Genomic DNA, 14901 nt, shown 5'->3' with positions numbered 1-14901 from the left:
ACAACAAAACACACAGACTCAGCCTCTTAGCATCATAAGAGTAGTAAATTAGAGTAGTCTCTACTAAATTATTCACAACTGGACTCTGGAAGCTTCTTTATAGATCAGAACCTGGCGATTTCAACGTTCATCACATGCAGCTTTATTGACAGGAGGAGACAGATCCTGGAGGCAAGGACAGACAGAGAGAGATAATGAAGACGTTTTTCCCTGTGTTCTAATCAATATATATAGTCTCTCTGCTGCCGCAGCTGAGTCAGTGTGTGGGAGTGTGTGTGTGTGAGAGAGAGAGAGCGAGCGAGAGAAAGAACAGGAAGTCATTCATTGCAGTGTGAATTACCGGTAGAGTAACGTTACACACCTGACCTGAACCACTGGAGAACATATCGTGTAGGTGTGTGTACGTGTTACGTGTGTGTGAGCTGAGTATAAATAGGTAAAGGCCGCCTTTTTCCGCAGACATGATGGAGTATGCTGCAGCATATTTTCAGCATGTCCGTGGAATATAAATGCAGCAGCAGCGGTCGTTGTGTCAGTGTTACGTAAGTAAATGCTGCTGTGGGGAAGAGTATAGTACTGCTGTAGTACACAGTACCGCTGTAGTACACAGTACCGCTGTAGTACATAGTGCCGCTGTAGTACATAGTACACGATGCTACAGTGTTCACACGCAGGGTTAAAGAGAGGAAGACCAATAACCATTTTATTACCAGAACCAGTTTGAACGGATAATAAGTAGCTATTAAAATATAATTTAATAAATCATATACAGTATAAGTTAGTCATATTCGTTTGCAAGCGCGTTTAATTATTAGGAATGGCAACGTTAATTTCAACATAGCGTACTCAATACAGTAGGTGGCAGAAGAAGAGCACAAAGGAAACTGAGTTGCAGAAAAAGAAAAGAAAATTGGTAGCGTTAAAGGAGAGCACAAAGGAAACTGAGTTGCAGAAAATTGGTAGCGTTAAAGGAAAGAGAGATTTTCCAGCTGTATATTATTTTTTTTTGTTTCAGTTTCTACAGCAATAGGGGCGAAAACGTATTCGTTTCAACTGGTGGTCCTCTCTACCCTCGGATTAACCCCCGACTACGCTTTTTAAAAAGGTGTATTTTTTTGTTTTAGCAAGTGGAGAGTCACAAAATATTGTGTACGTTTGCTTTTAGTTGCACATGTAATTAGTCAAATATGTAACCGGCATACAAATACATTTACAATATTAAAATCTAAATAAGCATTTGTTAACAATATTAACTGGTACGTTCCAATGTTTTTATTAATACTTGACAAACGAATAAACAAAAGGTAATTTATGGTTCAGACTCGGTACTGAGCCTTGATTTAGCTGTTGACACGCTTGTACTTTATCTCCATCCAGTGGCCAGACGTGGAAAGCACACCAGGGTGTTAGACCGCAAGAGGTATAGCTGAAGGTCAGATGCTCTAGAACAATGTGTTCTCTCTTGAACAGTGCTGATTCTCACCATTGTGGTTCCGTGGATGGGACCGACCATTATACAGTTGATAAAACCAGAGAGTGAAGATCCAATCAGAACATGGGCTCCATTAATTTGACTTAAATTAGTGACAACTGGTAACTATTTGTAACTGGTATCACAAAATGTTATTTATGGATTTTTAATAGAGGAAACTACAGAAATAAGGTGTAAATGTGCCATTAGGTCCAGTTTCTATTGAGCTGTCATTGCTAAAAGTGTAAGCATTCTGCTTTTCAAACAATGCATCGAGATGTTTTTTTCAGCTAGCTTTCCACAAGTAGTTGCTGTTGCTATTTTTTTTTTTTTTTGAGTTGATTAATCAGAAGAGAATTATTTTGGTCAATAAAATGTAGGAAAACATGTTTTCATTCAGTACTTTAGCCTAAGGTTGTAGAAAACCAACCAGAACAGATTCATTTTTTGCTTGATTAGTCATTGCAAAAAATGATTATTCAGTGTTTTGGATTATTACATTCAAGACATCACACAATGAAATGTATAATGAATTGTCAGTAAGAGTAAGTTCCAGGAAACAGCTGAACAATGAAGTGTGAGAACGAGGCCAGGGTGCTGAGTCTGAAGGTTTCACAGTGTATAAAACCACCAGCACTCTGCTGACTCAATCCCCCTCTGACGTTGACGTCAGCACAAGAACAGTGAGCTGGGAGCGTCACGGCCCTGGTCCTTACAGTCGAGTTGGGCTTACGACACCAAGCACAGAGGCTGCCGTTGTACGGTGGTGGTGCAGTCACGAGTCACAATTGACTATTTGTCAGTTTGATGGATGAGTCTGGGCCTCGAAAAATGTCAGGAAGATGTCACTGTGCCAGCTCTAAGTATGGCAAAGAGGAAGCGTAATGACATGGGCTCAGTGTTCTGAAAATCTAATTGGCTGCTTAGTTCCATGTGGACTACTTTCAATAGTTTACTTTGACATTTAGGACAATTTTATTTTTCCAGTTTGTTAGGATTTTTTTTGTCATAACAGGGCACTAGTCCAGACCCAGAAGACCATAGTATAGAGTACATACATACACATGCACAAAGAATTCTAAGACATATGCATGTATGAATGTCTATATATAGTAGTATATTAGCAGAAAACTGCTCTCTCAGTCAAAATAAGGACTAAAAATTGTCCACTGTATGTAGGACTTGCACCTCATCACAAAACTGTCAGAACCATCAGCCAATCACAAGAGATAACAATTTAAAAAAGTGTAGCGCTAACGCTTTGGATATATTTTATTCATAACTAAAACAGAATCATAGAGACGTTTGTTGTAGCAATGGAATTTTTTAATATTTGTAAGATATAAAAATCTTTGTTTTTATCATACAATAACATCTTACCATAAATTTAGTCAAAGCAGGAAGAGTTTTTGCCACCAAACAATAATTAGACTATAAGTTTGATCCCCATGTGAGGTAAGACAGCTGGTTCATAAATCATTAATAGCCACAGTACAGGTCTTCTCTTCCACTCCTACAGCAACTTTTTGCTTGTTTTCAGATCCTGTAATGTAAGACATTCTCAACTCAACGAGTTCAGCACGGGAACTTACTCTGTGAAGTTTCCTTACAGTGATGGACATTTTCCCAACTGAGTGTGTAGAAAACCAGTGTTAAAGCGACAGAAATTGAAAGATTATGAAGGACAACAGATTAACATAGGGCTGTTTAAGATGCTCAATACTGAGTGAAGGTCTTCAGCGATAATAACCAGTGACTTGACACATAATTTAAATAGGGGAGAGCTTTATAGGAGAGTTAGGGTCGAACTCAACACCAGCTGCTCTGTTGTAAGAGGTCTTATCTGTTGTATGCACTGTCATGATGAATAGGTAGGAAGACATTCGGTTGTTCTAGTAGTAAATGAGCAAGGAAGAAGCAAGACTGTGTTTGTCATTTCCTCACTTTCAAAATATCATTACAAGTGTAATAAAACATGAACCACATCCCAAGGAAAAACTAGTATGTCTTTATATTTTAGAAATGATCATAGACTGGATATAAAAGGTGGGTCTCCTCTCTAAGTCATTTTTGAAGGCAGAATCATTTTGTTTTGGCTGTAATACTACTAAAAGCCAGCAGGGGGCTCTAAAGAATCTCTGCCTGCCACATACATCAAGTCAAACATTACAACTTCTCAAGTTTTTACTCCAACAGAAGAAAGAAATTAAATAAATGTCTTATTTTAATAACAGACCTTGGTGTGGAAAACTGGAATAGTTGGAAACTGAAGGCTTGCAATTTGGTAGTTTACTTATAAATACATTTTGCAAATATTTTATTATATGTGCAGAATTGTATCTAATTAGGAAGTTTTACATGTTGAATTGCACTAGAAACAATATTTTTGTGAATTCATCACATGTCCCCTTACTCATTCACGAGGGCAGCCGTCTCAGACCTCAAAGTACTGAGCCTAATAATGAAATCCACCAGAATTCTCCTTTAAGTCCGAAGACTGACGTGTGCACAGCATGTCTATTCGATATTTTAAACCACTATTTTTTTTTCTGGACAAAAAAAGAGAGAAAAAACTAACAGAAAAACCCCAAAACAATCAACAACAAAAGCAGTCAACACATGAAACAGCATCTACTATGCATTATCCAAGAAACACAGTGGGGAAAAAGAAGAGAAAATATAGAAGTCTAACATGCCACACTGTTCCTGGGCTGAGTTTTCTTTCACAGAAAGCCACCTGTTTTTTTTTTTTAAACCGTTTTTTCAGTTATAATAAAAATAAACAGACATCTCAAGCAGCTGCCAGCAGGAGAATCAAGCAGAGAGAAGAAGCCACACGACATCATCACGTCAGCAGAACATGCACATGACCCTGCAGCGTCCTGCTGCATGTCTCACTCACACAAACACACAGACACAGACACACACACACACAACACACACACACACAGACAGACAGCCATGCAACCTTTGAAAAAAAAAAAATATCCTGCTTCCGACATTTCCCAGAATCCCTGTTTTCTGGCTGTACCAAAGCCAACGAGGCATTTATGGCAATTTATTTTTTATCATTTTGTATCATAATAATATTCATATTCATAAATATAATGCTCCTTTAAAGACATAAACAACAGCAGCTGGACATCACTGAGGCAAACGTTGGTGCTGGCTGCAGCAGCAGGACGGCTGGCCATCAATATAATGCTCATAATCAAGCTTTTAAAAAAAAAAAAAAAAAAAAAGATTAACAGGGAGACAAAAAAACAGCAGCGGACAGACAGGCAGACAGATGGACAGACAGGCGGAGAGACAGGCGTGCAGCAAGAAAAAAAAAAAAAAAAAAGATTAACAGGGAGACAAAAAAACAGCAGCGGACAGACAGGCAGACAGATAGACAGACAGGCGGAGAGACAGGCGTGCAGCAAGCTGAGTGACAGCAACAAGGAGAGGAGGAGAAGAAAAAGAAGAAGAAGAAGAAGAAGAAAACTTTCATTGTCACAGCACAAAACTGGCTGCATCAAGTCTGTTGGCAGAACATGCACACACACACACACACATACACACACACACTCACACAAGTACAGTCAAAAAACTAATACATCTGCCAGAAAGCTGCTCCGACTATTTTTTTTTTTTGCCCTTACACCATCCATCATCAGTTTTTTAATGTCCAAAGAGACTGACTGACTAACAGCAACTGGAACAAAGAGGAGGAGGAAGAGGAGGATGATGACTACGAGAGCAGGAGAACAGTAAATGTTCCTTGGCTGGTAGTGACGTGTACACACTGACTGACTGACTGACTGACTGACAGGGTGGTTTAAGGTGCAGTTTTGGTCAGCCTCTGGTCAGTGAGATGACTAGTTTGTTGTTTTTTTCCCCCTCAGTCTCTACAGAGAAGTAGAGGGGAGCTTCTTAACGCGCCTCTGAGCCAAGAAGGAGCTCTCGATGGGCTTCAGCTCCGGGGTGGGCTGGGAGTTCTTCAGGGCAGAGTACGTGGCTGCCATGGCACCCTGGGAAAAAACGGCAAAGAGATTAGAGCCAGAATAACAATGACATGGGCTAAGTACAACAAATGTAGCCAAATGATGCTAACATGGTGGCTGCCATGGCACCCTGGGAAAAAAATGGCAAAGAGATTAGAGCTAGAATAACAATGACATGGGCTAAGTGCTACAAATGTAGCCAAATGATGCTAACATTAATCCACTTTATTCTGTATTTCCCTTCTCAAACGCTGGCTCAGGGTCCAAATATGGCACGTGAGTTTTGAGTTTAAAATAATTTGTTGCGTTAGAGAAGATAATTAAAAGAACAATTAAATTAAAGTTTGTTGGTAATTTTTGTGTGAACATTAGCCCTATTTGGTGTTAATACTAGCTAGCTAACTTTTAGCCCTTGCTATTGTTTTCAGTTTTAGTTTCTAGCTATATTGTGATTGTATTCTTGAAAAATAACATCATTTTAGTTAAAATTTTCCAATCCTTTTTCATCACCCACTTTATGTAGAATACTTCATTTAACTTATAACATAACGTAAAATATTTGTGGCTTTTTTTTTTTTTTTTTACCACACTTCCATGTTTTACCTTGACCAGTTTGGGGTCCTGATGTGGCAGCTGACTGTTGGGAAGTTTGTCTCTCTGGACGATCCATGGATGTTTGAGGACCTGTTTGGCCGTCAGTCTCTGATGTGGATCCACATGGAGCATCTTTGATACAAGGTTCTAATGAATGAAGACATCAGTTATATATTAAAAAACTGGTTCTGAGACAGAGTCATCTGAAGAGAACTGTAGAGGTTTGTTACTTTGGCAGCCTCTGACACCGTGTCCCAGTTTCCTCCCGTCAGGCTGAAGTGTCCGTGGCCTATCCTGTTCAAGATCTCATTGGGTGTGTCCTCGGGTCCATTGGCGAAAGGAGTAAAACTGGCAAAAGTAGATGTTTGTGTTTAAATAAAGGAACAAACGGTGGCAGAAACAGAGATATAATCATTATGTTTTTACCCAGCCAGCATGGTGTAGAGTAAAACTCCCAAACTCCAGATGTCACATCCTTCATCATAGCCCTGCCGCTTCAACACCTGACACACAAGGTAAATAAAACACCAATGATGTTTGTTCAAGACTCCACCAGTAGACCAGACTCTATTGACAGTGACTGAATACGGTGCGCTCACCTCAGGTGCCACAAAGTTAGCCGTGTAGCACGGAGTCATCAGCAGGCCATTGTTAGCGCGCAGCTGCTTAGCAAAGCCAAAATCACAGATCCTGATGGACTCTGGATTCCCTGACTCGTCAACGTAGAGGATGTTGCTGGGCTTCAGGTCTCTGTGCACCACCTGCAGGACAACACAGAGATTTCTTTACAGCAATGGCCAGGAGAGGAAAGTCAACGTTTAAGACAGAGCTGGTTTCAATGAGCTTTAATTCAAAAGCTTCAAAAGGAGGAATATTTTGAGAGATGTGTGATAACTGGATCAGCGCGGTGCTGGAGCTGCTGTTGTTGTTGTTGTTCCTCACCCCCTGTGAATGCAGATACTCCACGGTCTTAGTGATGGTGTGGAGCACAGCGCTGGCCTCTCGCTCTGAGAAGAACTTCTGTTTGAGGATGCGGTCCAGCAGCTCACCTCCACGCATGAGCTCCGTCACCATGAAGACCTGCTTGCCGTTGTCATATACCTGACCACCCCCCCAAAAAACAAACAACAGATGTTTGTAAAAACAACATTTAAATACTTAATCATAATAATACCAGGGCATCACTAGTGTGTGTGTGTGTGTGTGTGTTTGTGACTCACATCCTTCAGTGTGATGATGTTAGGATGCTGTCCATATCTGAGCAGAATCTCAATCTCCTCTGAAGGGTCTGTACTGGTTTTGTCAATCATCTGTCAATCACAGGAATGACGGACACACAAAAGGCTGACTTTTTAAAAAAAATCCTTACTTTTGTATTTGTCAGCTCATAGTTTGTACTCTTCCTGTGTTCCCACCTTGACGGCGTACTCTGTGTTGGTGGCTTTGTGGATGCAGCGTTTACAGACAGAGAAGGAGCCCATGCCGATGTCTTCCTTCAACACGTAGCCATCACTGAAGAGCAGGTTCTTCCCGTGTAACTGCTGCAGAGCAGGAGCGGAAAAATGTTCAGAGAGATGTGAGTGAAGACACAACTGACAACTGGGAAAGATAATAACGACTTGGAGGATTGTGATTTTTTTTTTTCCTCCCTCAGTGTGAAATAGTCTGATGTATAACATTCTCTCCCTGCTTCTGTCAGGCGTTTGAGACAAGAGGATTGTATCTGCTCTAGGCTTCACAACAACAGCCTCAGCCTCCTACAGTATACATATAGTATACATATTTAAAAACCTCAGAGAGTATCAACACCACCAGTACTGTAGGATTTAAAATTTCTGTTTTAGAAACTGACAAGAACACAGATAAATATAATTATATGTTATAATGTTATCTTTTTTTTTTAGTCACATGATCAATAAGAAATCAGCCTCAAACTCCACGTGGTCCGTTGTCAGTAAGGCTGAATCAGGTCCAAACATAAAGCTAGATGTTATTTAGTTTGGACCCAGCCGTGTCTTTTCTCCGTCTCCTCTGTCATGTTGATACCTAAACAGCTCATTAACGTGTTCATCTGTGTTCGTGAAGAGCTGCTGCCACTGTGTCTGACCTGGACGACAGGATGTGGCGGAGGCTGCACAGGCTCCACTAAGCCTTCCTCCTCCAGCAGAGTGGAGGCGATGAAGCTGAAGCCTCTGAAGAGTTGGTGAGCTCCAGCACTGGGGGGCACGCCGGGGGAGTCTGTATCACAAGCATTCAAGGTCAAGTGATGGAATAGAAAGAACATACTGGAAGCAATATGCTCTTAAACTATGATCGTATTCAGAAATGCATCACCATAAACTCCACTTCCAGACTAATGTATGTTTTTACAGGCAAAACTATAGCTGCCTTTAAAATAGGGTCATCACCGTGTCTCTCTCTGTCTTTATAGGAAAAACACCCTGTAATAACTGCCTTTACGGAACTGTTTTCAAGGGTCAAATCTGACACCACAGACGCAGTCAAATCTCTGGCCTGGGGGCCAGTTATGGCCCTGTAGGTTTTATGTGGTCCCTGACTTTTAATGACCATCCAGTGTCATAAAAGCTTGGTAATAAACACATGCATGTTTTAATACCCTGTAAAGTACTGTAGTAATGTTTTTACTAGTGATGGTTAAAAAATCATTTTCAGTGTTGTTGAATTAATTAAAATACATAAAAAAGTTCAGGCTTTAGGGAACTAAAGGAACTAACAAAAACAATTGTTGTCGAGTGAATTAGTGGATTAAAATTAAATGTCTTCACTATTTGAGTACTACAGGACAGAGGTACTCGTGGGATAGTAATAATAATATGATACACAAAGTCAATGTGATGCATTTACAACATCCTCCGACCTTTGGGAGTGCGGGAGGTGAACTCAGAGTCAAAGTAGAAAGTGTCGTCAGGACGAGCCACTGCAGGTCTGAACGGAGGCTTCAATTCTCTCCTGAAGAGTTTCTGGAGAAAATAAAAATATTGAATGACATTCACAGACTGCTGACTGTATGACCCTGAGCACAAACATTTTTTTGTTTTCAAATATTCCCCAAGGACAGATTTTTAAGTCCAAAATGTTCTCTTTAGAGGACAGAAAACAATCTGCCCGTTTTAGCATTCATCCTTTTTCAACTAAAGCTCAAACCCAAGTGGCAGAAATGTAGCTTTAATAATTGAGTGATTAAGTTTGACTTATGCTTTACTGAGGGTTAGTTTATTGAAAACAAGAGCTAGGTACTTGCTCATGGGAGATACACACCATACTAGGGCAGTGCTAACATGCTAAATGTAAGCACATGGCTAACAAGCTGAAATATGTGCTAATGTATATCACCAACTCTTACATTCCAGTCGATGGTGGAGAAGAAACAGTGGCGTTTGATTTCCTCTGCTCCGTCAGCACCAGAGCCTGTTGGACACACATCCACATTAACTCGGTAAAATCCTAACCAAACACCAACAACGTGACATACAGTACATGACTGAATAATATAGGAGTAAATGTGTGGCCAACAGTGCCATCTGTGATGATCCTGCTCAGGAGCTGAAACTGACCCAGTCTGTTGGTGGGGTTCCTCTTAAACAGAGCCCGGAGCAGAGACTGTGCCTCAGCACTCAGGAACTGAGGCATTCCCAGACGAGCCCTGCAGGAAGAGACACCACACCATGCACCGCGTGAACTATTTCCCCCGAAATCTGTTCTGTGTTGTTTTTTTAGACTCTCCACAGAGAGATTTTAGATTTCTCCACATTTCTATACTCACTTCAAAATAAGGTTCATGGTTTCTTTGCGGTCCTTCCCTTGAAATGGCAGCGCTCCTGTTAGCATCTCAAACTGTGGGAAGAAAATATCAAGCTCACGCACAGCCAATGTTTTTATTTTCTACGCTCTACACAAACCACTCTTGGTTCCCAAAAACATCATGTATTTACAATGAAGCTCAAAAAAACTGTTAAATAAAAAGCAGACTGCTGTAAAAGAAAAAAATATATATTTACTTACCATTAGTACTCCAAATGACCACCAGTCTGCGCTGTGGATATGTCCCTGTCTATTTACAACTTCCGGTGCCATGTACTCCACAGTGCCACAGAAGGAGTAGGCCTTCTTCTCATGGTCAATGGCTTCTTTACACAGACCGAAATCTGAAAAGAAAAACACAAAGTGTCCAACAGTACTGTAGTATTCCAGGCTTCTTTGTATTTTAAAAAGCAGTAAAATAAAAAAAAAGCAGTTCTCCAGTCCAGCCTTCGTCTGAACTTCTCTTGCTGTATAAAAGTAACTTCACTACTAAAACTGCAGCAACAACTTGAATGAGTCATAATTTTACTGGGGATTTTTTCTTATCTGCAAATATCAAGAGGCTGTGGAGTGTGTGTGTGTGTGTGTGTGTGTGTGGTATATTAAAGAGACGTACGGACTCACCTGTGAGTTTGATGTGACCCTCTTCATCAAGGAGAATGCTATAGGAAAAATGTTACAGAAATGATTATTTACAGTAACTATTAAAAAATGTAGAACGCACCAGCCCAGACCAGGACATTGTTGTTGTTTATTTTGTCCCACTAAAAGTTATTTTTAGTGTAATTTAAGTAATTTTACCTATTATTTCTAGGCTAGCACTTTTATGGCTTTTTGTTTGACTTTTGTACCTGTAACTATGTCTGTAGCCAACATAGCTAAGCTAATGTAGCTCTTTAAAAAACAAACAACAAACCTTTCAATAACTTCAAGTAGACATGTTTTATTACCTTTTAGCTAATTGAAATTGTCTTTTTTTACATAAGACTTGGATAATTTAGGCTAAAACTATTTCACCTTTTTCACTTTCTTAGTACTTCTTTCAGCTCTTTTGTAAGTTAAGCTAATTTTGGGCTAATTATTGACCATTGTAGATTCTATCTCTGAGTAGCAAATGTACTATTAAATATTACAAGTTAACAGTATCTTCACTCTTTTTTAACTACTACAATCAAGTAGAGAAAATACACCTTAAACAGAAAGGCAGCATTTAAACACCATGTGAGCAATGTAGCATAAATAACCAGAAAAGCTATAATAATGTTAAATCAGGCACAATTCCATTCATGTAATTCCTTTTTAATGAAATAAACAAAACTTAATCTACTCCTGACAGTGAATAGAAACATCACCAGTGTTGGTTCATGTTTTTGGCTTCACTTATTGATCCAAAAACAACAACCGTCTCCAGAGAACATTAAAGGATAAGAATAATCTTTTGTGTGAGGATTAGAAGAATGTACTCGACCAAGAACAGTGATGATCCAGTGCCAACTTTCACTATTTCTGTCCGACTGAATAGCAGTTCTTTTAGGGTTTTTTTTTAGTTTGAAAAAGATTGTATATTTGCTCTGGTCAGCTTCAGTTTGTGTGTTTACGGCTGAGCTTTGCTTCTTACTTTTCAGGTTTCAGGTCTCTGTAAATGATGCCAAGGCTGTGAAGGTGATCCAGACCTAAGGCCAGCTCTGCCAGATAGAACTTCACATCCTCCTCTGTGAACATCACCTGAGAGGAGACACAAAGAACCAGAGGAGAGAAGATGAACCTGTGAAAACCACAGCACCACCGTGAGAATAAAACAACAACCAATCAACGCCGCTCACTTCTTTGGAGAGTCTGGTGAAGAGATCTCCTCCTCTGAGGAAATCCAGGATCAAGTACAATTTCCCTTCAGTTTGGAATGCTACACAAGTAGAATTAAAATGGAAAAAAAGTTCAAGGCATGTTGAGACATTTGACGTAAGTTTTTCGTCTTAGTTATTTTAATGTTCTTACTGACACATAAGGTGGACTCACCATAGTGCAGCTTGACAACAAACGGATGATTGACATCTGCCAGAATGTCCCTCTCCATCTTGGTCCTCACACGGTCTCTCACTGAAGGATATAGAACAAGAATTTATGTTAAGTGTGTTTTAAATTCCTGGTTGTTGTAACTGATCTTGTCTGAGCTCAACTAAAGTCAACATTCTGTTATTGACTTTTATTTGCTGTTTGTCAAATATTTTCATTTAAATGTAATTTTAACTTTGAAGGAGGTTTTCAGTTTTAGTAAATGTTGGTTGTTTTTTTTATATAAACCTTTTTAACAGGATTGTCTACTTCAGGGTTGATGTAAAGTCAGTTTTTTTCACTTTTCTGTTTACTTATATTTTTTATTGGAACAACACTTAGACTTTTCTGTTTACTTATATTTTTTATTTGAACAACACTTAGACTGCACAACATAATAAAGTTATGTACATTTTCCCCCGAGGCTTTAAAAGAAACATTTCCAGGACTTTATTTTTCCCCCGAGGCTTTAAAAGAAACATTTCAAGGACTTTATTTTTTTTAAATGTTTTTAGTCATGTTTTTGTGCAATTCTGAGCTAACGTTGTTTTTGTTTTTTTTGACTACTTCAGGGTGAGCACAACTTTGAGAAACTGTGTTTGTTATGGAAGCCATAATGGAGAATTGTTTAAAAAACATTAATTAAAGCACAAAAAAATTCATATTCAAATATTTAAACATCCCCTCTTCAGCCCCAGACCTTTTAAGATGATCCTGGCAGATACATGAAGTCTAAATACATTTTTAAGATTATTCTATATATGATGTAATGTTTGTCATTTTTACTCTTTTCATATATATACATATATATGGAACTCTATGAGAACATTTTATTGAAAATAAAGACAAGACTGCAGACCATGATTCATCTTTTTGCCGTTTCCCTGCCTGAAAATATGTAGATCACTGTCGTGGTGACACTAAAGTCAGACCGTATAAAAAAATCCAGCAGTTCGTTCCATCAAATGCTCTTTTTAAAGAAAAACAAAACTGATCTAAATCTAAACAGGTTGATTCAGGTGGGGAGACCTGATCTGTGCTGTGTCAGGCTCAGTCAAACCACCACAGCAGGGTTTCATACTGGTGTGACCAAAGTCAAACAGAGGCCACTGTTACCAAGAGATTAGCCCCGCCTACATGAAAAACACATTTCCAAAAATCTCATCATCTCAGCACAGGTGCAGTTTTGAAACCAATGATAAACAAACCTGGTCACTAGTATATTTTTAAACGGGTTAATCTGTGATTAATCTTAAATCTTGAAATGTTTGACAATTTTTTGTTCCAACATGGCTATACTTGATTCTATTTTTTCAATTGTATTTTTATTCTTGGGTTATCGGGCGTTTAAAGCCCATGCATAATCATGGTTTTGCAGAAACAAACAAACACACAGCCAGGGCATTCATTTTGATGTCTATAGCACTCCCATCGGGAGGGATGAGGAACTACAACAGGCTCTGTTTTAAGCTCCTCTCGCCTTACCTTTAAATTTAAATATATAAAAATTGTTACTGAACTGTTTTTTTTAAGTCCAAACAAAAGGCTTTTTTAACGTTGTTAAAACTTTGTTTAAAAATACAGCCCCATACATTCATGGGACGTTAAGATTGAGCTAACTTCTTAAAGATGAACTTAGCCTTGTGCTAAGTGCTAATTCACAGTATTGGTTTCTAATAGTCAGCTATAGCACAAATGCTTATGTGATTCTTCACTTTTTAATACATGGTTAACCAGTAATTGTTAATGTTTAGAAATGTTTGAAAAAGATGGTGTGGTTGTAATATTTTATTCGTTTATTTCTCTATAACTGTGACTCCAGGTAGTTTGTTGAGGAAACTGTTATGCTAACTGCTAAGCTACATACTGAACCTACATGCTGGCAATGGGCAGTGTAATAAGTGATTTCTTCACTGGTTACCTTTGAGAGTGGCCTTCTTCAGTACCTTCATGGCGTACAGTTGGTTAGCATCCGGGGCGGTCACCTTCCGCACCAGGAAAACCTGCGATTATCCCACATTAACAAATAGACAATTAGCAGCAACTTAGATTAGTATTTTCTAAATATAATGAAAATGCAAAGTCATTGATGTGAAAGAGTTTGGAAGTCTGAAAATAGGAGGGGGGAGAAAAACGAAGTAGCGTCACCTTCCCGAAAGATCCTTGTCCCAAAACTTTGAGCAGCTCAAACTGCGAAGCGTCGGCCTTCTCTGATCCTTCTTTAACCACATGGGTGATGTTGATCTCCTTGATGTCTCCATCGTCCTGAAGGGTGAGGACAAAACAGTGACAATGAGACCGGCCATTTACCAACAACATGTTATGAGGAATGTCCAAAAATGTTCAGAGACAGATGTCATCACCTTCAGAATTTTCTTTAAACCAAAAGAAAAAGGAAAGGATTCTGTGACTTAAAGAGATTTTTTTTTTTTTTTTTTTAACTTTGTCTTAAAATTTTGTTTTAAGTTTGTATTTGCAGGGACACGGTTGTATACACACAAACAGTTGAAGCGGACTTCATCTGTGGGCGCGTCTGTTGCTGTAAACAGGAGTGCATAGAAATACAGTAATGTTCAGCAGAAAGAGGAAGCACAAGATGAAAAGCAGTGTGTGTTTGTGGGTGTGTGTATGAGTCTGTATGTATTTTTTTTAACATGTTACTGGAAATTACAACCACAACTTCAAATAGCTTATACTAAGTTTATTTATGTTGCTCAATAATTTACATAGAAATACATTTCAAGGAAGTGCATATATATATATATACATATATATATATATATACGAACTTCCTTGAAATTTCTCATACTAATCATTAGTGAGAAAGAAAATAATAATTTAGAATATCAAGAATCAAATACATTTTTTTAACCTCTCTGGAACACATACACACAGGGTGGGGCCAACCTGTGTCACCCCCCGGTCACAGCACAACCACAACTTCATCAACACCCTTCAAAATCCATCAGAGTTTCA

General features: G+C 38.9%; 1 protein-coding gene across 4 annotated transcripts in view; it reads right to left on the bottom strand.

The window, feature by feature from the left end:
• Positions 1–5349: 5349 nt before the first annotated feature.
• rps6ka1 (ribosomal protein S6 kinase a, polypeptide 1) overlaps positions 5350–14901 on the bottom strand; it is a 48676-nt gene continuing 39124 nt past the window's right edge. For all 4 annotated transcript variants that reach the window (XM_008308742.3, XM_025054917.1, XM_025054915.1 and 1 more), the window contains 20 exons: positions 14074–14190; positions 13847–13928; positions 11890–11970; positions 11697–11776; positions 11492–11598; positions 10498–10535; positions 10075–10217; positions 9836–9906; positions 9627–9715; positions 9416–9480; positions 8930–9032; positions 8159–8289; positions 7467–7592; positions 7272–7361; positions 6994–7152; positions 6651–6812; positions 6478–6554; positions 6282–6399; positions 6061–6198; positions 5350–5484 (listed from right to left, as the gene is read on the bottom strand). In XM_008308742.3, coding sequence (XP_008306964.1) covers positions 5362–5484; positions 6061–6198; positions 6282–6399; positions 6478–6554; positions 6651–6812; positions 6994–7152; positions 7272–7361; positions 7467–7592; positions 8159–8289; positions 8930–9032; positions 9416–9480; positions 9627–9715; positions 9836–9906; positions 10075–10217; positions 10498–10535; positions 11492–11598; positions 11697–11776; positions 11890–11970; positions 13847–13928; positions 14074–14190 — 2100 coding nt within the window. In that variant the 3' untranslated portion in view covers positions 5350–5361. The remainder of the gene's footprint in view (positions 5485–6060; positions 6199–6281; positions 6400–6477; positions 6555–6650; positions 6813–6993; positions 7153–7271; positions 7362–7466; positions 7593–8158; positions 8290–8929; positions 9033–9415; positions 9481–9626; positions 9716–9835; positions 9907–10074; positions 10218–10497; positions 10536–11491; positions 11599–11696; positions 11777–11889; positions 11971–13846; positions 13929–14073; positions 14191–14901) is intronic.

The sequence above is a fragment of the Cynoglossus semilaevis genome, chromosome 1 (genome assembly GCF_000523025.1).
Source record: "Cynoglossus semilaevis isolate Cse_v1.0 chromosome 1, Cse_v1.0, whole genome shotgun sequence".
Classification (NCBI taxonomy): domain Eukaryota; kingdom Metazoa; phylum Chordata; class Actinopteri; order Pleuronectiformes; family Cynoglossidae; genus Cynoglossus; species Cynoglossus semilaevis.
The sequence above is the reverse complement of the archived record's forward strand: the minus strand, read 5'-3'. Positions and strand labels throughout refer to the sequence as shown.